Source organism: Bicyclus anynana, chromosome 16 (assembly GCF_947172395.1).
Source record: "Bicyclus anynana chromosome 16, ilBicAnyn1.1, whole genome shotgun sequence".
NCBI classification, from domain to species: Eukaryota; Metazoa; Arthropoda; class Insecta; order Lepidoptera; family Nymphalidae; genus Bicyclus; species Bicyclus anynana.
This window is the reverse complement of record NC_069098.1, coordinates 13,771,746-13,794,907: the sequence shown is the minus strand read 5'-3', so window position 1 is coordinate 13,794,907 and position 23,162 is coordinate 13,771,746. Positions and strand designations below refer to the sequence as shown.

The following is a 23,162-nucleotide window of genomic DNA, read 5'->3' as shown; positions in this document are numbered from 1 at the left end:
TGACTACAACCTCACCTGATGGTAAGTGATGATGCAATCTAAGTGGAAACGGGCTAACTTGTTAGGAGGAGGATGGAAATCCATCCCTATCGATTTCTACACGACGTCGTACCGGGCAGTAACTAGCCACGGCCAAAGCCTCCCACCAACCTGGACCAATTAAGAAAACCTTAATCGGTCCAGCCGGGGATCGAACCCAGGACCTCCGTCTTGTAAGTCCATTGCGTATACCACTGCGCCACGGAGGCCGTCAAAACTTTTAACTGACTTTAAAAAGTAGGTTGTCAATTCGATCGTCAAAATTGCACAGTTTTGTACGTATGGTAGTCTTCACTGTAGCTTTTAACGTTTGTGCCAAATTTGGTAAGTGTATGTATGTTTGTAAGTCTGTCTGTATGTTTGTCCGCGTATCTCAAAGTCTGATTTCAAAAATATTTTTTCTATTAAAATTTCTGACGTAAAAATTATTCTAGTCATGTCTTGTCTTTGAAAAAAGTCTTGGATATCGATCGTATAATACCAACTCATTAAATAATCATACTCGGCCTACTTCGCTGCTAACTAAAATTTTCATATCTATGCCTGAAAAATCATCAAACAAAACTAATTGACGCGTTTTCTATATGACTGACATTCTGTTACACTGTGTCAACAAATACAACCAACACAGGACATGTCCTATAAATATTTAATTATTGTAGGCAAATAATCGATTTTACTAGTGAAGTACCGAGTATAGATGTTTAATGATTATGATTGTTTGTAATTCTTTATAAGTGATGATGCAATCTAAAATGGAAGTGGGCTAACTTGTTAGGAGTAGGATGAAAATCCACACCCCCTTCGGTTTCTTTAGCTTAGCTTAGTCCAAAGCCAAACCATCTTCTAAAAAAGATATTGTTATTCTATAATTATTTTAACTAGATTTAAAAAACAGCGTAATTTAGAACCGTTTCTGTTCGACTCAAATAACTTAACTTTCTAATGAAAATCAATGAAAAAAATTGTTGTCACTTAATACAAAAACTTCACTACCAGCTTACTCGAGCTTCCTAAAAACTGGCAGTTATTTCATTATTATACTCTTCATAGCTCTTCAAAGCCGTGATAGCCCAGTGGATATGACCTCTGCCTCCGATTCCGGAGGGTGTGGGTTCGAATCCGGTCCGGGGCATGCACCTCCAACTTTTCAGTTGTGTGCATTTTAAGAAATTAAATATCACGTGTCTCAATCGGTGAAGGAAAACATCGTGAGGAAACCTGCATACCAGAGAATTATCTTAATTCTCTGCGTGTGTGAAATCTGCCAATCCGCATTAGGCCAGCGTGGTTGACTAATGGCCTTACCCCTCTCATTCTGAGAGGAGACTCGAGCTCAGCAGTGAGCCGAATATGGGTTGATGACGTATACTCTTCATAAAATCTTTTAAAAAACTTAATCACTTTGATAACGCTTTAGTTGTCGAGTTCGTGTGCAAAGACATGACTACAAATGCAACCACAACAATACAAACGCAATCGCATGCGAATATCTAAATAAATCGCATAAATAGTTTGTTGAATCGATACAGAGGCACATCACTAGCCATCGCGTGCATAGCCGCACATCCGACTGTCCTGTGTGACTGTGCTACAATGTAACCATGAATTTTGTTTTGCACAGGACAATTCCATGAAAATTATGTCAAAATCAATAAGAATATCGTTATAATTTATGTAAACTTATCTGTAATCCAATTATTCATCATCATCATCATCATATCATCCGATGGACGTCCACTGCAGGACATAGGCCTTTTGTAGGGACTTCCAAACTTCGCGATACCGAGCGACCTGCATCCAGCGAATCCCTGCGACTCGCTTGATGTCGTCAGACCACCTGGTGGGCAGTCGACCACACTTTCTAGTGCGAGGTCGCCATTCCAGCACTTTGGGATCCCAACGTCCATCGGCTCTTCAGCTTCGCAACTCGTTGAGCTATATATCCAATTATTATAATTACATTATTGATTTGTATACCAGAAAATATGAAAGTGCCAGTAAAAAGGTAAAACTTTTTACCTTTTCACAAACTCAAAGACTGGCAATTCGGCGGCGGGCATTTCGCCGACTCAACTAATATTGCAAGTGAGCATAATAACAAATGAATTGAAATCGGTACTACCAATTTGGCAGTATTCTAAAGAATATGCTCTTGAGTTTTAGACGTTCGCCGATAGCTTGGAGATGCCATTCGTTTAATTATTTAACCTTGTCCTTCCTTTATCTTTTACCATTGGAATACAAGATACCGATTGGTTTTCATCCCTCTATAGACTAAAGATTTGCGTCATTGTTCTCATACGGATAGTTTGGACTAAAGAAATAGTTCTAAAAACTTGAGAGTGTCAATAATAAGAGGTAAAACATTTTATTAATATCTGTTATCTGAAATTATAATCATAAAAAATGCCTTGACGATTTTTGAAATTTCCCATGGATTTCTCCAGGATCCCATCATCAGATCCCGTCATCATGACAATGGGACCACCTTAGAAGTACACCATTTCAAACGAAAAAGATTTTTCAAATCAGTCCAGTGGACTTCCAGTAATCGCGTAACTTACGTACGAAAAAACATAGACTCGAATTGAAATCTTTTTTTAAATCGGTTAAAAACAAGATAAAATAATGGTCACCCTACAAAAAGCAAGTACTTCAGCGAACCACAGAAAGTTTCAGTGCCTCGAATGCCTTGAAACTATACACAGTGAACTTGGTATTTTTACTCAACACGATATGCCTAACGTGATTTGTTATATGCATACCAAATGTATTCGTGAAATATTATAAGTATTATGAATAACTTAACTAAGTTTTATTATTAAATAAATTATCGAAATGTGTTAGTTTATGAATAAAATTTAACAGTTTTCTGTTAACAAAAATATTTTTAGTGCCTAATTAAAATTGAGAGTAAGTTTTTTTTTCAAAATGAATGCGTGGGCAGGTGAAGAACGTGATATCATGGGACCAACTGTTACGAGTAAGTTTTCAAAAATATAAGTTATTTAAAAAAAATAATAGAAATTTGTGATAAAGAAATATAAGGCCTATGTCCTGCAGTGTCTGTTACTAAGTCTAGGTTTTTTGAACTTTTTTGTTTCTTGACCTGGACTTTCTGGCAAAAAAATTACAAATCAATTATATTAATACTCAATATGTCCTACTTACACTTCTGTTTTATCTGAAGTAGGTGAAAATGCATCTCTAGTAAGTAGATTTACAAAAGCGAGAGTGATATCGGAAGCAAAAGCTAGGTAAAAATAAGAATGGGACAGCTTTAGTCACAACTAGATAATCCTGTAAATAAAGTCCTGGGTTCGATCCCCGGCTGGGCGGATTGAGGTTTTCTTAAGTGGTCCAGGTCTAGGTGATTGGAGGCTTCGGCCGAGTCTACAACCCTACCAGCAAAGACGTACCGCCAAGCGATTTAGCGTTTTGGTAAAATGTCGTGTGGAAAGCGAAAGGGTTGTGGATTTTCATCCTATTTCTAACAAGTTAGCTCGCTTCCATCTTAGATTGCATCATCACTTACCATAGGGAGAGATTGTGGAAAAGAGCTAGCTTGTAAAGAATAATCATTTTAAAAAATATTATTCGTACTTACACCCTAAATACAGAGGTATGTAGGTTTTCATAAATCGATTCAGTGTTACGAAAGGTCAGTAAACTGTAGCTACCATATTAGTACACATAGGTATGTATTTTGCTACGAAGTGATAACAATCTAAACTCCTACGAAACCTACTTTCATGGAGTTGCCGTATAGTACAGCAGTGTAGATTTAATTTGATAATGAATAACTTTGTAACAACGTTACAAATCACGCGAGATTTTCCCAAAAATGGATATAAAACATCATCGTAAGCTGGGATTGCATGTAAGTCGTCATTGTGAAAATGAAATGAATTGGCTTGCTGGTCACAAAAAACTATGAGCACCCATTTTTTTATTCTTTACAAGTTAGCCCTTGACTACAATCTCACCTGATGGTAAGTGATGATGCAGTCTAAGATGGAAACTGGCTTTGTTAGGAGGAGGATGAAAATCCACACCCCTTTCGGTTTCTACACGGCATCGTACCGGACCGCTAAATCGCTTGGCGGTACGTCTTTGCTGGTAGAGTGGTAACTAGCCACGGCCGAAGCCTCCCACCAGCCCGACCTGGACCAATTAAGAAAATCTCAATCAGCCCAGCCGGGGTCGAACCCAGGACCTCCGTTTTGTACATCCACCACGCATACCACTGCACCACGGAGGCCGTCAGACGCTGCTTAACCAACTGCTTAACTTGCTTAACCTGCAGATTTTTTTGGAGGAAAGCAAAACTTAATACATCATATTATAACCCAACCAAAGACTCGATCCCAGGACCTCATAAACTGAAGTCAAGCCCTAATGCTAGCCAGTAGCCACTCACCATCCAATTAAACTGATCGTTTGTTGGTTGGCGTTGGTCGCGAATTGCATGACATCATGCAGAGTGCGACCAACACACGATCAGTTTCATTGGATGTCCTGCCGCGCGCTAGTGCTGCAGGCAAATGGACTTATTGGATTGTGAGTGACTAGCATTGTCTTGAAAAAAATTAAACCTACCTCAGTTAATGGGATCATGTTAGTAAAATTTTAAAGAGGTACTTAAATGATACCTCGTAGCTATCAACTCATATTCGGCTCTCTGCTGAGCTTGATTCTCTTCTCAGAAAGAGAGGGGTTAGCCCAATAGTCCACCACGCTGGCCCAATGCGGATTGGCAAACTTCACACACGCAGAGAATTAAGAAAATTTTCTGAGATGCAGGTTTCCTCACGATGTTTTTCCTTCACCGTCTGAGACTCGTGATATTTAATTTCTTAAAAAGCACACAACTGAAAAGTTGGAGGTGCATGCCCCGGACCGTATTTGAACTCACACCCTCCGGAATCGGAGGCAGAGGTCATATCCACTGGGCTAAAATTATAATAATCATTATGACTAATTGTATACATTTCAAGGAGCTGCCAGTGCTAAGACTATAACCCCGCCACTAAAGAACGGTAATGAACTCAGAGAAGCTGGCTATCTGATAGCGGTTGGCTCTAGGACTGCTCGGTTGGTAACTTGTTCTTAAATTTGCTATACTAAAGCCATAATCGAGGAATACCATACCATTACCATTACCAACAAACAAATAAAAAATGAGGGTATAAATCGCCAGTCATTTCACATCTAATAATATTTATAATTAACTTTGAATTTGATTAATAAGCTTAAAATAGTTACATATAGTTAATATATTTTGAATAATATTTTATAAAAAAACAACACATAATTTTAAATGAAAAAGTTATGAAATGACATGCGTTTTCTACCCTCATTTCTAATTTGTTTGTTAGTAAACAGTACTCCTTGAGTATGGCTTTAGTATAGATTATTGCTGCAAAAATAGGCTAGTCAGACACTTTTTTTTAAATGGTCTTGAAAATAACATGAATGAAATTTTGGTTTTTATATATATGTTTTTGGAAATACGAGCTTAAACGCTTGTTGGCCATGACAGTCTATATTTTAACTGTTGCATGACGTCACTATAATAAATTCTATACAAATGGAGCGTTTGATAAAATTATTAGAAAACAATTAGTACGACGTTTAGTACATCAAGTGTTTTAGTGACGAAATGGACAGCGTTTTTGACGTTCGGAAAATTTGAAAAAATACGTGATATTTAAATTAATTATTTTTCTAAGAAATCCTTAACTTTTACTAAGCGAAATTAATATTGTTTATATTAAATTTTATATGAGTCAACTACTTTTTTGTTGATCTTAGAATAACGTAAGTGAGGTTAATTCAGAGAAAGAGAAAAATATATTTATTCGGTCAATAAACTTAAAAATAAGCTACAAAAAAATAAGCAAAAAAAAAAGAAATTACAGACAATAAAAAAACTGAAAGTATGTCAGTCCTTTTCCTACCACAGATAAGCAACATAGAACATAGAAAACGCTAAAGCTGACGTTTGTTAAAAACCGATGATGTTTAATTTATTTGAAGCAGCTAAGAGTTATCACGAAAGACAAGGATTTCTCATGCTATTCCGAAGAAAATAAAAAAAAAAATACGATACATCTTACCTGCTCCCAAAGTCAACATAACCCAAACGCTCGGACCAATTACCTTGTCTGCCAGATGTTGTGGCAAGTTGTTATAATTTTTTGGAGCCATATGATCATGATCATATAGTTTTGACAGAGGGGTAACGTCTAGCGAGGCAGGTCCTGTAAGAGAGGTAATTGGTCTGAGCTCAAACACCTTAATTGCATACTGTACTTACCTGTGGTAGCTTATAAACTTTCAGCTAAATATAGTTTAATGGACTGTTTTTTCTACACTCATTGTTATAACAGCATGCAATTTTTGGTATCCTTACGGAATACCGTCTTCTATGTTCTAACCTGCATTTTTCTCTTTTAGGTTTAGAAGAAAACACAGGAATAAATTCTTATTAATATTGTTATTAGCATTAATTCTACTTTTGTTGTGTTTAACAGTTGCAATGACTGTGCTATGTAAGTACATTTTTTTAAATTATTTTACAAGTCACTATTACCAACTTAATGATGGTTCACAAGTAGGCCAGACCCTTTTCCTTATCAGAGAGAGGATATGGAGTTTAGACCCTCTATAATTCATCCATCCATTATATCATCCACTTATCCATAATGCTCCAATACCGATTGGTATGCTTAGAATAATAATATTTGATTTTGTAACTAACAGATATTCACATTACTCACGATGTTTTTCTTTCACCGTTTGAGACAAGTGATATTTAATTTCTAAAATTGCACACAATCGAAAAGTTAGAGATGCATGCCCCGGACTGGATTCAAACCCACACCGTCCAGAATCGGAAGCAGAGGCTCCACAGGGCCATAACGGCTTATGAGTTTGACAAGTGATATTTAATCTCTTGAAATGCACACAACTGAAAAATTGGAGGTGCATGTCCCGGACCGAATTCGAACCCACACCGTCCAGAATCGGGGGCAGAGGTAATACCCACTGGGCTATCACGGCTCACGAGCTTGATTTACCAAAATACAATATTTTTCAAAACCACGTGTGGAAGTGAGTTTATCTATATATAAAAACCATGAATTTCAAAAAAATACCAAACGAAGGCTTTTATTTAGTTAATTTGTAGATGTAAAACAAAAACGGAACAAGCCAGTACGAATATGTCACACGAAGGAATGCTTGAGATCCGCTGCTAACTTGGCGCTCTCGATGGACCCTACTACCCATCCGTGCCAGGACTTCTATCAGGTAATATCATATCAATCATCCTAATCGAAGACCGGGAAGTGGGTCAAATTAAGATTCCAAGATTTTCTTATATACATTGTTACAAGTGAAGCTAATTTAAAGCGTGCAAAAATAGTGTCCTGACATTTTTGAAAATAATACAATTAGAAACTTAAGCTAACTTATCCTTATAACCATATAAAACATGCTAGTGTAGAATGGAGGCTGCATTTCCGCGTTGGACAATTAGTTCAATCCTTGAATGCAAAGAATGAAGCAGCCTTTCTGTCACCACTCACCAATAGAGACAATTAGCCGCTGCGAAATATTTGGGAAAAAAATACTTAGCCTTTAATATTCATTAGCCTCAATATCTTAACGGTAAAGGGGCCGGACACATCACCGAGAAGTCCCGCTGGACTATTGTCGTATCCACTCCTACACATTTTTTGCGAGTTAGGGGGAAATCATAATATCTAGAAGATCAAGCGTAGATTATTTTCAAGAGAAAAAAGAAATGAATTTATCTAAAATCAACTCGATTTTTTCAAGTACGTCTGTGGCAACTGGGCGGAGGAACACCCTCGACCAGACGCGTACCGCTCCTACGATTGGTTCAGAGAGAAACAGAACAAAGTGTACGCGGTGGTGCGAGATTTCCTTACACACAACACGACAGATCAGCCGAAACCTGTGCAGCAGGCTAAAGATCTTTACACCGCCTGTATGGACACTGGTGATCAATTTTTATATTTAGTTAAATCTTATACTTTGGCTCAACTAACACAAATGCTTAAGATTAGTCTTTTTCGCCAGGAAATATCATTTATTTACGATAGTAGTTCATCATCAGCAGCAACAGCTTAAAAAATATAGGCCCGTCGAAAGGACAGTATTTTGTTCTCCTACAAAATTGTAAGATTTAGAGCTTAGATGCACCACTCTTCTCCAATGTAGTGTCACGACATTAGTTACGTTACACTAAAAGATTCTAGCAGCTTAAAGTAACTACAGTATCATCGTATTTTAGTACCAGAAGCCGTCATTATTCTTAATAAGTTTATTTTACGTGAGCTCTTCAATAATTGTTAATTTGTTTCAGAGAAATTGGACAAACTAAGCCTCAAACCAGTGTTCAAAATTTTAAAATCGTTAGGTTTACCACTATATCCTACGTTCGTCAATGCAACAGAACATTTCGATTATTCTACCTACAAATTTGACTGGTTAGAAGCTGTGATAAACGTTAAAACACAACTGGGGATGGATGTCTTAATTGGATTCGATTTGTTCACTGATCCGAAAAATTCCTTAGTATATCGACTAGTTATGGGATCACCAGAAACTACTAATCCCTTTCCAAGGTAGAATAGTTTAAAATATTTCATGTGTTTGCGTGGATTACCAAAAATACTCAAAAACAGATTAATTATTCTATAGAATGAGCTTTCTTCGATCTTTATAAATGTAAATATTTAATGTTTACAGCATGCACAACGAAAAGAAACAACACATTGGACAAAGAAATTTTGTAAAACGAAATATGGACTATCGAAAGAAAAATATACGAATTTTTAATAATTATTATGAGCAAAACGATAATAAATTCGAGTCATTAGAATATAAAGATGACGAAGAAAAGGCTGCACATATTTACAAGTTATTCTACGCAGAACTAATAAAGCTTTTTATCTTAGAAAGTGCCCCAAAAGATTCTAATATAACGGAGTTGGAGTTGGACCAAAATATTTTTCTAGCTGCAGATGAGTTTTATACAATGAGTGAAAATATGTATGAGGTAAAAATATCAGTATCGATGAAAGTAAAAATAGTTAAATTAATAAAATATTCCATGATTTATAATAATTAAATAAATAAACCTGAAAATTACTCAGCTTATTCTAATCTTATTTTTAAGTATAAGATTCCATTGAAATATGCCATTTTGTTTGGGAAGTTTTGATTCTGAACCTAATACTAGTCATTAGCAATATTTAGTATATGACTGAGTAAAGATTTATTAAATGTATACAACAAATGTTATTCTTTCAGCTAGAAGCTGACAATGATACAAGTACAGGTGATGATGATCAGTATCTTGATGTACCAGAATACGATGTAGATGAAGTTCAAGCTCATACAGATATGATTGTTTTAAGTAACAACGGTACACCAGTTCCCATTTGGAAAAGATACTTAGAAGGCGTATTCAATATAAGTGATGTGGAACTAGATTTTAAAAAGGATAAAATATTAATATCTGACCCTGATTTAAAGTATATGTCGTTAATGGCTGCATATTTATCTAGAGCCGCACCTGTGACAGTTGAACTTTATATATGGATAAAGGTAACTTTACTTTTGGTGTCTTCTGAAATATCTGTATGAAATCTCACTCGCAGTATTTCACTTGTAATACAAGGAACACATCATTAGCATTTTAAAAGAGATTAGACGACGCCTCAAAGTTTCACCCACGTAGTTCTCGTTCCTGGAAGAATATGCGTATAAAATATAGCCTATGACACTCACAAATAACATGGCTTTCTGGTAAAAAAATTAAAAAAATCGGATTTGTAGATCCAGAGTTTGTAACCCCCACCAGTACCACAAACTCTCTAATACAAACTCTTTAATATAGTATACATTGGTAGTAAAGCAATCAAAAAGTAGTGCTATTATTGTTACCCGGATTCTGAATTTTCTGATTCTGAAAATTCGATTCTGCGGTTTTCGTAAAAATCGATGGTTATTCAACTTTTTAAGGGGACCGATATTTTTTCAAGGTTGTAGAAGTAATGGCAGCTCATACGACGACAGAACTACGTCTGCTGTTCCAAAGATCTTACGATGCTCTGCGACAACACGATCTAACCATGCCACCACGTAGTTTGTATTGTGCAAGTGCTGTTAACGATTTACTTGGCATGGCAGTTTCGTATGCAATTGCTAAGCCCGATTTTCTTACTAATACTAAACCAAAGGTGTGTATAGACAAATAAAACAATAAATAGTTAAATTTCGTTAAAACGCGATATATCATGGGTAAAAAAAGTTAAAAACTTTCTAATTTATGTTATAGATTCAAGTAATGTTAAGTGAAATGAAAAATTCCCTATCCCGTTTGGTTGGTAAAACAAAATGGATGGATGAAGCTACAAAATTAGCAACTTATCAAAAAATTACTGAAATGAAAACATTGGTGGGCTTTCCTGATTGGCTACTTGAACAGGGTAAATTAGAAGAATTTTACGAAGGGATCGAAGTGGATACAATGAAGCATTTGGAGAATTTAATAAATATAATACAAGTGAAGATTAAAAATGCTCTAAATAGATTTCGCATTGGCAACAATGTCACTTGGGCTACTGATCCGACTGAGGTCAATGCATACCACACATTTCAAGAAAATACAATAAGTAAGTTTAATAAATGGGTTGTTCAAGAAATTTTAACAGATTTTTTAACTAAGTCATTTTTAAATCTGACGGTACTCGTAATAACTGTAATCAAATATTTTGTTTTTATAAATTTGTTCTAAATTTTGGACGCAGCTGTACCTTTGGTAATGTTACAATATCCTTTCTACGATTTAGGACTCGAGTATGTATATTGTTTTAGTTTCCTGAATCTATCTTAGAATTATTGCCAATATGTTTTTTTTTTCAAATCTCATTTTCTTTTAATCTGTATGTTTAACAGTTCCCTAAACTATGGTTCACTGGGTACAGTGCTTGGACATGAAATAACTCATGGATTCGACAATTTTGGTAAAGTAACAGTATAACATTGAAAATTGCTTAGCATCAAAAGTAGCTTCACTTCAAAAGTTAGTTTGATCATCTGTACATTGTACTATAACTTTTTTTTCCCCCTAGGGCGACAATTTGACAAAAACGGCAACCTATTACCCTGGTGGACAAACGGAACCATAGCATCGTTCGTCAATTTGACTCAGTGCTTTGTCGATCAGTATTCGTCCTACTTCATCCCTGAATTAAATGAACATGTAAGTTTTAGATACTCTCCTTTTTATAAAGATCTCTCCTTGACAATGACCATTTACGTAATTTATAATATACCTTCCTGAAACTTGTAATCATAAGTCTCCATATGTTTAGTGACGAAAAGAACCGTTAATAATTGTCTTCTTATATACATTACATACATCATTCTACTTTTTGCGTTCGTTATAAAAAATAAATCCGTGATTCCGTGACAAACAAACTGATAACATGAAGTAAAATGCTTTACAGGTAGATGGAAAAAAAACTCTAGGTGAAAATATTGCCGATAATGGTGGCGTTCGAGAGGCTTTCGGAGCTTTGAAGGAGCATCTTTTTAAAAACGGAGAAGAACCCAAACTGCCTGGCTTTGAACACCTAAACTCTGAACAATTATTCTTTTTATCATATGGAAACGTAAGTATATTTTACCTTGAAGGCGCTTTTTGAACCGTCGTAACTTTTATTTTAAGTTTTCGACTTTACTCATTATAACATAACCCGACAAAAGTGCTTGTAAACTAAGCCTACTTGAAATATCTGAATTTTGTCTTTGACTTTGAACTTATAAGTAATCAAAACTTGACTTTGGTATCTTTACAAAAGTTCGTTTTCAGTCACGTATAATTCAATTTATTGAACTTAATTCCATATTGTTCTCAAAAAAGTAATGTTTGTTTTAGCAATAGCAAATATTTTCTTGGAAAACATCTCTGTTTCCCTTCTTTTCTATTTGTCTGTACCTTTAAGTGCTTTTTCTTTTCTTGTAAATAATAATAATAAAAATAATAAATCTTTATTTCAGATAATAAAATCCATAAATTACATTCAATTGATTAAATTTTAATATCCTATTGTTAGTAATATTAGTAGTTATAGGTACTTAAAAACTAAATTAAAATATGTTAGTGTGTTAGTAATGACAGTATCTAAAGTTAAAATAACATTATGTTTCCTTTTGTTTTAGCTATGGTGTGGTGTAACTACCAAAGAATCTCTGAAGTCGGAACTGTCAGACGAACATTCCCCCCAACATTTCCGAGCTCAGGGTGCTTTGCAAAACAATGAAGAATTTTCTAGAGTATGGGGATGTTCCCCTGGAACCCCCATGAATCCTAGACAAAGGTGTATTATTTTTTAATTCCATTTTTCTAACACATTTAGGGTAAAGTCTAACTAGATCTAAGTTTAAAAACTTGATAACTACTTTTTTTTAATAGCATTTTACGTAGTTTTATTATTATTTAGTATTAATATTATTGGTAGTTTTATTGTTAGGTTGATTTTATGTAAATTAATATTAAGAAAAGACGTACGTTACTTATTTCATTTATTAAAAACAAAGGAAAGACAATAAAATAATATCATCAAAATCATAAATAAATTCATAGAATTCGTAGTTCCTATTTTAGTATTATATTTATATACATTACTGATTTTGATACGATATAAACAATATTAAAATTATTTCGATAAATAATGACTTAGGCTTTTCATTCATGAATATAAAAACCAATTTACATTGTGTTTTATAAATAGATAAGTTATTATAGCTATTACAATGTGATAGACCTATTAGAGACGTGTATATACAATTTAGGAAGTGAAGTTTAACTTTTTGTAAAATAAATATTTCGAGGGTGAAAATTATTGTTAATTTGAGCAATAAAACTGCACAAAATTGTGAAACGAAAATGTTTTTAAATAAAATTTAATACAAGAGCTAATCTAAAATCATTGACTTGTACATTTTGGGTATCCTATAACGAATAAACTTAGTGGCTAATGATTTTTGAGTATCCACCGGAAAGGCCAGACGAGAAGCCGTGGCCGGATATGATTCCAGATGAGATTCCGCCTCCTATGAGACCGTGGCCACCTCCTATGAGACCGTGTCCACCGCCGTAGGATATACCACTGCCGTAGGACAGTCCGCTACCGTAAGATACTCCGCCGCCGTATGACAAACCGCCTCCATACGAGAGCCCACCGCCGTAGCCCAAGCCGGTACCAATCGCCACACCAGTGGAGACTGCTGGCACAGAGTGTACTGCTACTGGTTTCTCAACGACAACGGGCTGTGGAACAGCCACTGGCCTGTCGACGACGACAGGGTGAGGCACTGGCACTGGCCTGTCTACGTGCACGGGCACTGGCACATTCACTGGACGGTCGACGTAAACTGGGTGAGGCACTGGCACTTGACGGTCGACGTACACCGGGCGGTCCACTGGAATTTGCTTCTCAACTGTGACAGGGTAGGGCACTGGGACTGACACTGGCACTTTCACAGGGATAGGTACTCTCTTCTCATAATACACAGGCACTTGCCTCGTCACCTCGACTGGTACTTTCTGGATGACTGGGTACGGTCTGTCGACTGGCACAGGTACGGGGACTCTCACTGGTACGGGTATTTGACGGTCAACCGGTACTGGGACCGGTACTTGGACCGGTACTTGGACGTCTCTGGTGATTGTCCTCGTGATGAATCTAGGGACTTCTTGGCGGAGGATTACGGGGTTGGGTTGCACTGAGACGGATGTCTGGACGGCGGCGGGCGCTACTGCGACTGCTGGGGCGGCGGCAACTGCAACTGCTGGTGCAGCTGCCACTACTGGGGCAGCTCCTACTGCTATCCCAGCGCCTCCTCCAATGATTCCTCCACCAATGCCTCCGCCGAGAGCTATACCCGAGGAAATTCCAGAGGAAACGATTCCAGACGAATATCCAATACCGCTGGATAGTCCTCCGTATCCGTGGCCGGATGACACAATCCCTGAGCCGTATCCTAGGCCGATTCCACCGTATCCGTGACCGGATGATACAATCCCTGAACCGTATCCGATGCCTCCGTACCCGTGGCCAGTGGAGATGATCCCTCGCTTCACCGGCTTGACTGCGGGCTCGTCTTTTATGCCGTTCTCGAGGAGTTCTGACACTTTCGCTTTGCCGATCTCCTTCGCTGATAAGCTACTTGCTACAAGCAGCATCTGCAAAGATGTAAAACAAATTGTTGTAATTATATGCTATCGGTTAGCCTGTGTGCTTACGGGTACACGTTTAATTATTATTATTATTATTATTAGAATTGAGAGAATCTTAAAATTTTTTGGCCCATAGTTAGCGACCAAGTCTCGGAACCATATAACCTGTGGTTCCGAGACTTGGTTGCTAAGTATGAGCCTCTTATGAAGGGTCAGAAAAACAGTATATCTGCGTGATCGAATCAGGAATGAGAAAATCCCAGAAAAACCAAAGTCACCGACATAGCTCAACGAGTCGCGAAGGTGATGTAGTAATCGGCGGGGTACATAGATCGAAGAGGCGATGGCCGTTGCATGTTGCCTTATAGCTTTCTGTGTGTGTGGGTAGACACAGTAAAACTTTAATATAAAATCAAACAATAAAATTTGTAATGAACCCTTGTAACTCTTATCTAGAAATCTTAACTAGTTTTGTTTAAGAACTTAAAATACGTAACGAGTCGCACGCGAGTTTTGAATTTAGACAATTAATTTTTTTAAGAATTGCCCAACAAATTAACATTATTGTTACGTATGGTTTAAAAATAAGTAGTTAGCTCGTAGCTACAGAAATAGGTTTAGCAGCAGCTTATATCACCGCTTATGAAAATCAAAAGACTTTATTTGTTTGTATGTTTGTTTAAACTTTGTATTGTAGTATCTAGAATTAACATATGTTATACTGGTATGATATCCAGGCTCATTATGTTTACTTTCAGGGGGTAGAATATGTAGAGAATCTTTGTAAGTAATTTTTAAATTCGAAGGCTTCCCACGCGAACGAAATCGCGGGTATCTGCTAGTCAATATAGTTATATATACAGCGCGTCCCTTAAAGAGTTGTATCTTTCAAACCGACATTAATCTATACTAACATTATAAAGCTAAAGAGTTTGTTTGTTTGATTGAACGCGCTAATCTCAGGAACTACTGGTCCGATTTAAAAAAATTCTTTCAGTGTTAGATAGCCCATTTATCGAGGAAGGCTATATATTTTCCCCATATTCCTACGGAAACAAGAACCACGCGGGTAAAACCGCGCGGCGTTATCTAGTAGTAATATACAGCGCGTCCATTGAAGAGTAAATCTCTTCTAAATCAAATCGTTAATAGATATGAACCGTGAAGATAGATAAGGGTTTGAGTGACGTAACAACTAAACGTAACAATAAAAATAACCTACCTTAGACCTACGCAACGGATTTTAATACCATTTTCATTATTAAATAGATAGAAGAAGTAGGTTTATTTGTATTAAGACGTATATTAACATTGTACATAATAAAGTTGAATTATTGGATTATTATTTACGTTTTCTTTACATTGAATTATTTACGTTTTCTTTACAATGTTTTCCAGACAGGTCACGGCTGTTGTGGCTAATAAAATTATAAGTTACTGGTGGTATTACCCTTCTGTAACTGACCTCCATAGATAATTGTCTCAAGTGGTGTTTTATATATTAGACCTTACCTATAGATAGACCATAATGCGGTATTATAGATCACGTCGCTGCGGTGGGTCAAGGCGACGTCCGGCTAAGCTTTACGATATCATGCAACTGCGAGCTTTTATTGCACTTTTTTTTTTATTCTTTACAAGTTAGCCCTTGACTACAATCTCACCTGATGGTAAGTGATGATGCAATCTAAGATGGAAGCGGGCTAACTTGTTAGGAGGAGGATGAAAATCCACACTCCTTTCGGTTTCTACACGGCATCGTACCGGAACGCTAAATCGCTTGGCGGTACGTCTTTGCCGGTAGGGTGGTAGCTAGCCACGGCCAAAGCCTCCCACCAGCCAGACCTGGACCAATTAAGAAAACCTCAGTCGGCCCAGCCGGGGATCGAACCCAGGACCTCCGTCTTGTAAATCCATCGCGCATACCACTGCGCCTGCCTAGATCCCAGTAGCAAAGTTACTCAAATTATAGTAGTTCCGCAGGGTAAATACAATAATACACAATTACTCGGTGTACATGAGATAACGTAATTTTAAATCTTGCAGAGAGCGTACGGTGAGTGCGATGGTCACTTTAACATCATCATCATTATCAACCCATATTCGGTTCACTGCTGAGCTCGAGTCTCCTCTCAGAATGAGAGGGGTTAGGCCAATAGTCCACTACGCTGGCCCAATGCGGATTGGCAGACTTCACACACGCAGAGAATTAAGAAAATTCTCTGGTATGCAGGTTTCCTTTACGATGTTTTCCTTCACCGTTTGAACGTGATATTTAATTTCTTAAAATGCGCACAACTGAAAAGTTAGAGGTGCATGCCCGGACCGGATTCGAACCCACAACCTCCGGAATTCGAAACCTCCACTGGGCTATCATGGCACTTTAATATACTCGCGTCAAATTAAAGAGGGTGGATAATTGTGCCTTGTATATAAACTGATCGTGTGTTGCTCGTTTGTATGTTGGCATGAAGTCATGCACATCGCGATCAACACACGATCAGTTTTATAGGCTGTGAAGACGTTAGCGCTGCAGGCATGTGAAATTATTTGATCGTCGGTGGCTGACATTAGTTTCATGACTGTTAGGAGTATCAAAAGATTTAATTTTAACTTATAAACAAATAATTGATGCAAACAAACGAATTATCAGAAATTATCATAGAATACAGCGGAACTAATGACAGTCACAACCCATCTAAGTGCTAAGTCCTCATGAATACAAATTGACTGAGCCCAATCACAAGGTTGCTGCTGTAAACCGTTTTTTCTAAGAGAAAAGTTCTATTAACTGTCCTTTGTCTACATCGTCAGACCCCTAATGACAGTCCTAACCCAGCTAGGTGGAAAGTCCTCATCAATACAAATACCTAATACGTTTCAACAGACTAAAGAAATTACTATAGAGTTGTAAATACGATTCACAACTTAAATGCCAGAGAAGTTGTAGACTTTCCATAACAAAAATTAAAAGTGTTTGTTTGTCCTGAATTTTCCATAAACCATTGATTTTTGCGGGTAAAAAGTATAATCTATCAATTTCTAACTTCATTCTAAACGATTTAGCATTTGCAGCGTAAAGTAATTAAAACTTTCTTTCGTCTTTATACTTTTAGTTTGTCGTCGGAACTTTACAAAGTTTTTAATTGTGAAGTTGTAATTAGCATTACTCAACGATGTAAGTCAGTAATTTACATTGCATCCCTCTATACGGAAACTTGCGTTTACAGCCCGTTTAGTACAACGTGTGGTCTAGATCTGTCAACAATATATTATTGCCTAGCTTTCTAGTAGTTATCTCGTTACGCAAAATATGTGGGAGTTGAATAGTTTGAAAAGCTTCCCAGTTTCATAATGATCACAAATTAATGATATACAGGGTGTCCCGTAAATATTACGACATACTTTACAGGGTGACAGCTGACATCAAGACCTACTAAAATAGCCTATATATATTAGCTGAAATTTTACGGTTTTTAAGTTATATTGGTTTTTGTACGAAATACAAAAATACCTACCTTCAATGCAGTTTAATCATACCATGTGCTGAAAAGTTACTGAAGTGTTGATTTTATACTTGGTAATTATTTTTGATTAGTTGATTATTTCATTGAGCTAATGAAACTTTGATCTTTTCTTCTACAAAGTGAGTTTTTTCCAAAAAAACGGGCCCAATTATTTTTTTTCATGTTAAAGGATTTTTATTGCATGTACTTTCAACGGTCACGTTGATAAAAAAATGTATTAGGCAAGGTTGTACATATAGCTTAAAAATGGTGTTCCTAACTCTGAGTACAATAATTACAATATTTTATAGCCCGACTTCGATTACTTTACAATAACGTGCTTTAAAGATTTATATGTTTCTGACTTTTTACTTTATTAGCATTTTTTTTCAACTACCAAATTCCAGAAATCGTTAAAAATGTAAAACATTTACGAAACAACACATTTCAACCACTTTTTTGTTGAACTACCGTATAAAGCAACTGTTACGGCTTCATTTGATCAAGCGACGAATTTACCTGCCGACTACAAATTACTGCTACTTAGGTATTTCCGTTAAAAACACTTACATGGACACATTGCCTTATGTACCTACTTTATTTTAAATGTATACCCGGCACACGAAGAAAATGTCGATTTATCGAGATATTTGGAGGTACAAATCGTGATTATGAGTATAACAATAATTAAAAATATTCATAATATGGACCGTGGACATTGCCTCATGTATGTACCTAATTATTTTCGATTTTTACCCTATAACGTGGCACACGAAGAAAATGACGATATACAGAGATATTTGAATATTTGAATGTAAAAACGACGCTAAGATTACAACAATAATTAATAAAAACCGGCTAAGTGCGTATCGGGCCACGCGCGGTTTGCGCATAAGGTTCTGTAAATTAAGTTAGCACTTCAATGCCATAATGTAATGCACAGAAATACCATTACCGATATCTTGCCATGGGATTGACGATAAAAAATAAATCCTCACTTTGCATGTAGGGTAGGAACCCCAAAAAAATGTTTACTTATTACCACTGTATAGCCTATTCTACGAAAAATATTGTTGAATTTTTTTTAAGAGAGCTTTAAGGATTTCACGATACTATGGTTCTGGTGACTAGAGACATGATGACATCCCGCTGAAAAATCTTAAAATTACTTTTAATACTTTGACCATCGATCGTAGATCGTTAGATGAGCCTCAAAGCGTCGCGGAGTTGTCATTGGTTTCGCACTTTGAGGACGTCATCACACATTTCTCTTTATTCATGTTGTGGCTTGTGTTTTTACACTTCCAAAATGAACACGAAGGCATATTAAGGGATTAAAACAAAAAAATAGTTAATATTTTTTTAAGTCAATGTCCATAATTGGCAACAGTACTGTGGTAGGAGCCTAGTATGCAGTCAAATTTTTAGCCTTCTTAGGATGAGATTATGTCGGATGAGACTGTCGTCCTAATTTAATACTTTACGACTAAATATCTCGAGTACCTAATTGTCGACACTTGGGGTACCATGTTACTTGACATTTTTTGTTTGTCTATCTGTCCTCTACCCATATACGAGTATATCCACTTTCATCTTTCGCCGCAATATCGGAAAATTTTCAAAATTGGTCATTTGAATTTGAGGAGGATTTGATAACGCCACCCTTACTCCTTTTTATACATTTCATTTTTATTACCTTTTATTCGTCTTAAAATAACTATTATTCATTTATTGTTTCTTCATCAAATAATCCTTTATTAATAGAAATTTAGATAAAATTATCTTTCACCCATATTTTTCATTTAAAGGTTTAATTGGATTTATAATTTTAACATTATTAATTCTTACTAACGCCTATCTTTTAGGTTTGACCACTTTCATCTTACGCCGTTATTTCAGAAAAAAATCAAAATTGCGAAGGGTCGATTATATTAGATTGCTTTAATGTCCGTTAACCAAATTAGACGTTTCTTCTTTACCCGTTTTATTGAAAAATTTACGAAATAAATCTGTTATCTATAAAATAATTCCTGCCCTCAGTTCATTCACCCTCGTATACTCGTATCCAGCAATTATAGAATCTCAACCGCGATCGACTTGCTCCATTTACTCACTTAAGTCAATGAAATTATCGATTAATTACATTAGATGTTGCATTCCTTACAAAAACAACGTAGTCTTTTTACTTTCCTAATAACAGATTAATCAATAATAGGCAGATAGAGCGTACGGAACACGACGGTGTCCTAGCCGCTCCAAACACAAAATTCAAAAACGAATAAATTCTCGAATCAGTACGACACGAAGCGTCGCATCAGTAATTTTCAATATTATTCAACAAAAATGGCGTCTTATGTTTTTTAAATATTTTAAAAACTCTTCACAAACTAAAGAAATAAGATGAAGTATTTTTTTATTGGTAATTATTGACTATTATATTAAATTGTTAGTGTTAAATTTGAAATACAAATTATGAAAAAAGTTTGTATATGCGGATGTCAAGGAGGCGCGTGACCTTTGTGTTTTATGGGTTTCACCGGTTTCACCACGCTGCTTGTAAAGACTCATTCTGTATGATCTTTACTCTGTGTTTCTAAGAAAGAAAATTGGTCGTAATTGTTTTTATTACTTATTTTTATTACTAATACTCCTCTTGAATAATCAAAGTGTCGTTGAATGGTCGGAACCGAAATTCAATTTCTTTCAGTATTGAGTCCGGCCTTTTAACCACTGAGATTTAGAGGCTAAAATAAATTTGATTTATAAGAAGGAGTACCTAATAATTATAAGAGTCGATATAAGACTACCTTATTTTCATTCTATCACATTAATATTTTAAATGCGAAAGTTTGTATGTAATAGTGTGTGAGTATGTGTGGAAGTGTGTATGTTTGTTCCTCCTAATGTAAGTCAACAGAAAATTGTGCATGTGTGCGCTCAGTGGAGTAGCTAAATTCGGATCACTTTTTACGATGATTTTGTAGGCACCTAACATATCTTTAGTAGAAAATCTTTGCTTGTACCCTTTCAATGTACAGAATTGGACCTGTTACAGTTTTATTAGCCAATCCGCATTGGGCCAGCGTGGTGGACTATTGGCCTAACCCCTCTCATTCTGAGAGGAGACTCGAGCTCAGCAGTGAGCCGTATATGGGTTGATAACGACGACAGTTTTATTATAAGTTACTAAGAATAGGGAATATGTTTTAAACATGGCATTTTTTTTTATTTTTCTTTTTAGGCCCTTTGATATCCAGTGAAATTAAACTTGCCATTGAAAAAATTGCTGTTTTTTGTAACAAAATTGGATTTTAATCTACGTTTTTTTTCTACTTGCGTATTATTTTTAGACAAGCTTAGTGCCAGTTATGATGATCTTCCTATTACATATGAGTATAAACAAGTATGTAACACAGTGTTTGTTTATTATGTGATTTGACTACTAGATTATTAGTCGATTGATAAGAGGTCATTGAACCATATTACTCAATAGATATTTATGTATAAAACGTGGTTTTGTTATTGCCAAAGCCACGTGTTATAATGTACATTGAAAAAATGTCCAAAAGAGGCATGTTTTTAGTAAAGTATCATACAAAAGAGGCTGATTTCTTGATTATTTTTTTCTATTCTTTCTATTTTAGAGGTTATTTAATTCGTCAATGTGAGTTTCAAATTCGTTTATTTTTCTCTCTATGAATATCGTATAAGAAGATAGATATAGAGACGTTTTTTAAATATTGGATAGAAGCAGGCGTTACTTTGCGGAAGTTCTTCATGAATATATAATAATTTATTTAATTTTGCTATTATCCGCGAAAAGCCGACGAACCCATACGACAACGAACCGGAACTGGAGCGTCCTCAGGAGATGTTGTCTACAACTCTTTGCAATTGCACGTTGTAGAGTCAACATCTCCTGAGGATGCTCCGGTTTCGGGGTGAAACGTACGTAGAGAGTATTTTGTCGGACCTGGGTGACGCTGTCGCATGGGTTCGTCGGCTTTTCACGGATAATAGCAAAATAAATAAATTATTATATATATAAAGACGTATTTTTTATTATATTATATTTCAAGTTATAGATAACTGAGAATCTTCTCCTGAAGACAGCTTTACATGAAAAAACTCCGCCAAAATTTGACGACATTTTGTCTATTTCTCTTACTTGATCTCATGTTAGCACCACAGAAGAATGATTTGTACGGAACCATCGATGGGCGAATCCGATTCGCACCTGTCTATTTTCAATTCAACGCGTATGATTTTTTTTAATGATTGTCTCATAACTTCGTCATTTATTAACCAATTTTGAATATTATTTGTTTAAAAGAGTACCTCTACCTATACATCCAAATTGGTCTAATTTTATTTTCATTAAAATCGTTTTAGTAGTTTTGTGTTAAAATCGAAATAACTGAAATACGTCTTTGAAGTAGGTTCCATTTTTATGTTTAAAAGAATATGTTCGCAACAAGTTTTATATTGTATAGGTCAGGCTATACGTATCTACTGTTATTATTGGTGACCATTTGATAAATATAATGCGTCGCAGCATTTATGATTGAACGATGTAGGACGTATGGTAGTTGGGTGTGGGAAAGCATGATTGCCGTGGCCTACTTCAATAAAACATATCCTAAGCTGTTGATTTTCCATGCGAGAGAAATATCATTTTCCACGTATTTTCTTTGTTTTTTATTGTATACAAGTTAGACCTTGACTACAATCTCACCTGATAGTGATGACGCAATCTAAGATCACAACCCTTTCGGTTTCTACACGGCATCGTACCGGAACGCTAAATCGATTGGTGGTATGCCTTCGCCATTAGAATGGTAACTAGCCACCACATTGGAAATTATGGAATAAAACTATGCATAGTCGTTCGCAACGGCAGATATATATTAAATATAGATAATTATATCACTTTTCCTATACTTTCTTACACCTGTAATTTCCAAAAATTTAAAATAAAATTGTAATATAATATCGAAATATATAATATATATAAAATATATAATATCGAAATTAAATTATGTATTAAAATTAATCTTGTTTTAAGCTGTATCAATTTTAGGTAGACGATTTTTGAGAAACACTAGTTTACACAGACCAAGATACATTTTCCAAAGGAGAGCATTTCTTATTTCTATTTTTATCACCAACTACGTACCATGAAAAAGTGAATCGCCGCCATTTTGAAAACTGAATACTCCTTTTGCCGGCTTTTTCCAAATCACATTACTTTTTAAAACCCGAAGTCGACTGCCCGACTTTATATTTGATGTCAGTCTAATGCCAAATACCATGCGTACTGCTATATATAC

General features: G+C 35.8%; 3 protein-coding genes across 3 annotated transcripts in view; 1 reads left to right on the top strand and 2 right to left on the bottom strand.

The window, feature by feature from the left end:
* Nucleotides 1–23,162, bottom strand: part of LOC112057155 (uncharacterized) — a 228,179-nt gene that overhangs the window by 89,817 nt on the left and 115,200 nt on the right. The window lies entirely within an intron of this gene.
* LOC112055390 (endothelin-converting enzyme 2) lies at nt 2,738–12,853 on the top strand. Its single transcript, XM_052886180.1, has 14 exons — nt 2,738–3,025; nt 5,040–5,136; nt 6,502–6,596; nt 7,235–7,356; nt 7,888–8,071; nt 8,438–8,699; nt 8,824–9,133; nt 9,388–9,684; nt 10,122–10,319; nt 10,418–10,754; nt 10,890–10,938; nt 11,038–11,105; nt 11,214–11,344; nt 11,592–12,853. Exons 1-14 carry the CDS (start codon nt 2,974–2,976, stop codon nt 11,787–11,789), a joined length of 2,400 nt encoding a protein of 799 aa, XP_052742140.1. The 5' UTR covers nt 2,738–2,973; the 3' UTR covers nt 11,790–12,853.
* Nucleotides 13,021–23,152, bottom strand: LOC112055388 (tetra-peptide repeat homeobox protein 1-like). Its single transcript, XM_024095472.2, has 2 exons — nt 23,009–23,152; nt 13,021–14,332 (listed from the first exon to the last, which is right to left on the bottom strand). The coding sequence occupies exons 1-2, from the start codon at nt 23,030–23,032 to the stop codon at nt 13,115–13,117; spliced, it is 1,242 nt and encodes a 413-aa protein (XP_023951240.2). The 5' UTR covers nt 23,033–23,152; the 3' UTR covers nt 13,021–13,114.

Bases quoted from the DNA above. Each gene is read 5' to 3' on its own strand.
- LOC112055390 (XM_052886180.1), top strand. From the start codon at position 2,974: ATGAATGCGTGGGCAGGTGAAGAACGTGATATCATGGGACCAACTGTT. The intron at 8,700-8,823 runs GTAGAATAGTTT...TAATGTTTACAG, and splicing joins ACTACTAATCCCTTTCCAAG to CATGCACAACGAAAAGAAAC. The intron at 10,939-11,037 runs GTATGTATATTG...TATGTTTAACAG, and splicing joins TTCTACGATTTAGGACTCGA to TTCCCTAAACTATGGTTCAC.
- LOC112055388 (XM_024095472.2), bottom strand. From the start codon at position 23,032: ATGGCGGCGATTCACTTTTTCATG. The intron at 14,333-23,008 runs GTACGTAGTTGG...ACATCTTTGCAG, and splicing joins CGGCGATTCACTTTTTCATG to ATGCTGCTTGTAGCAAGTAG.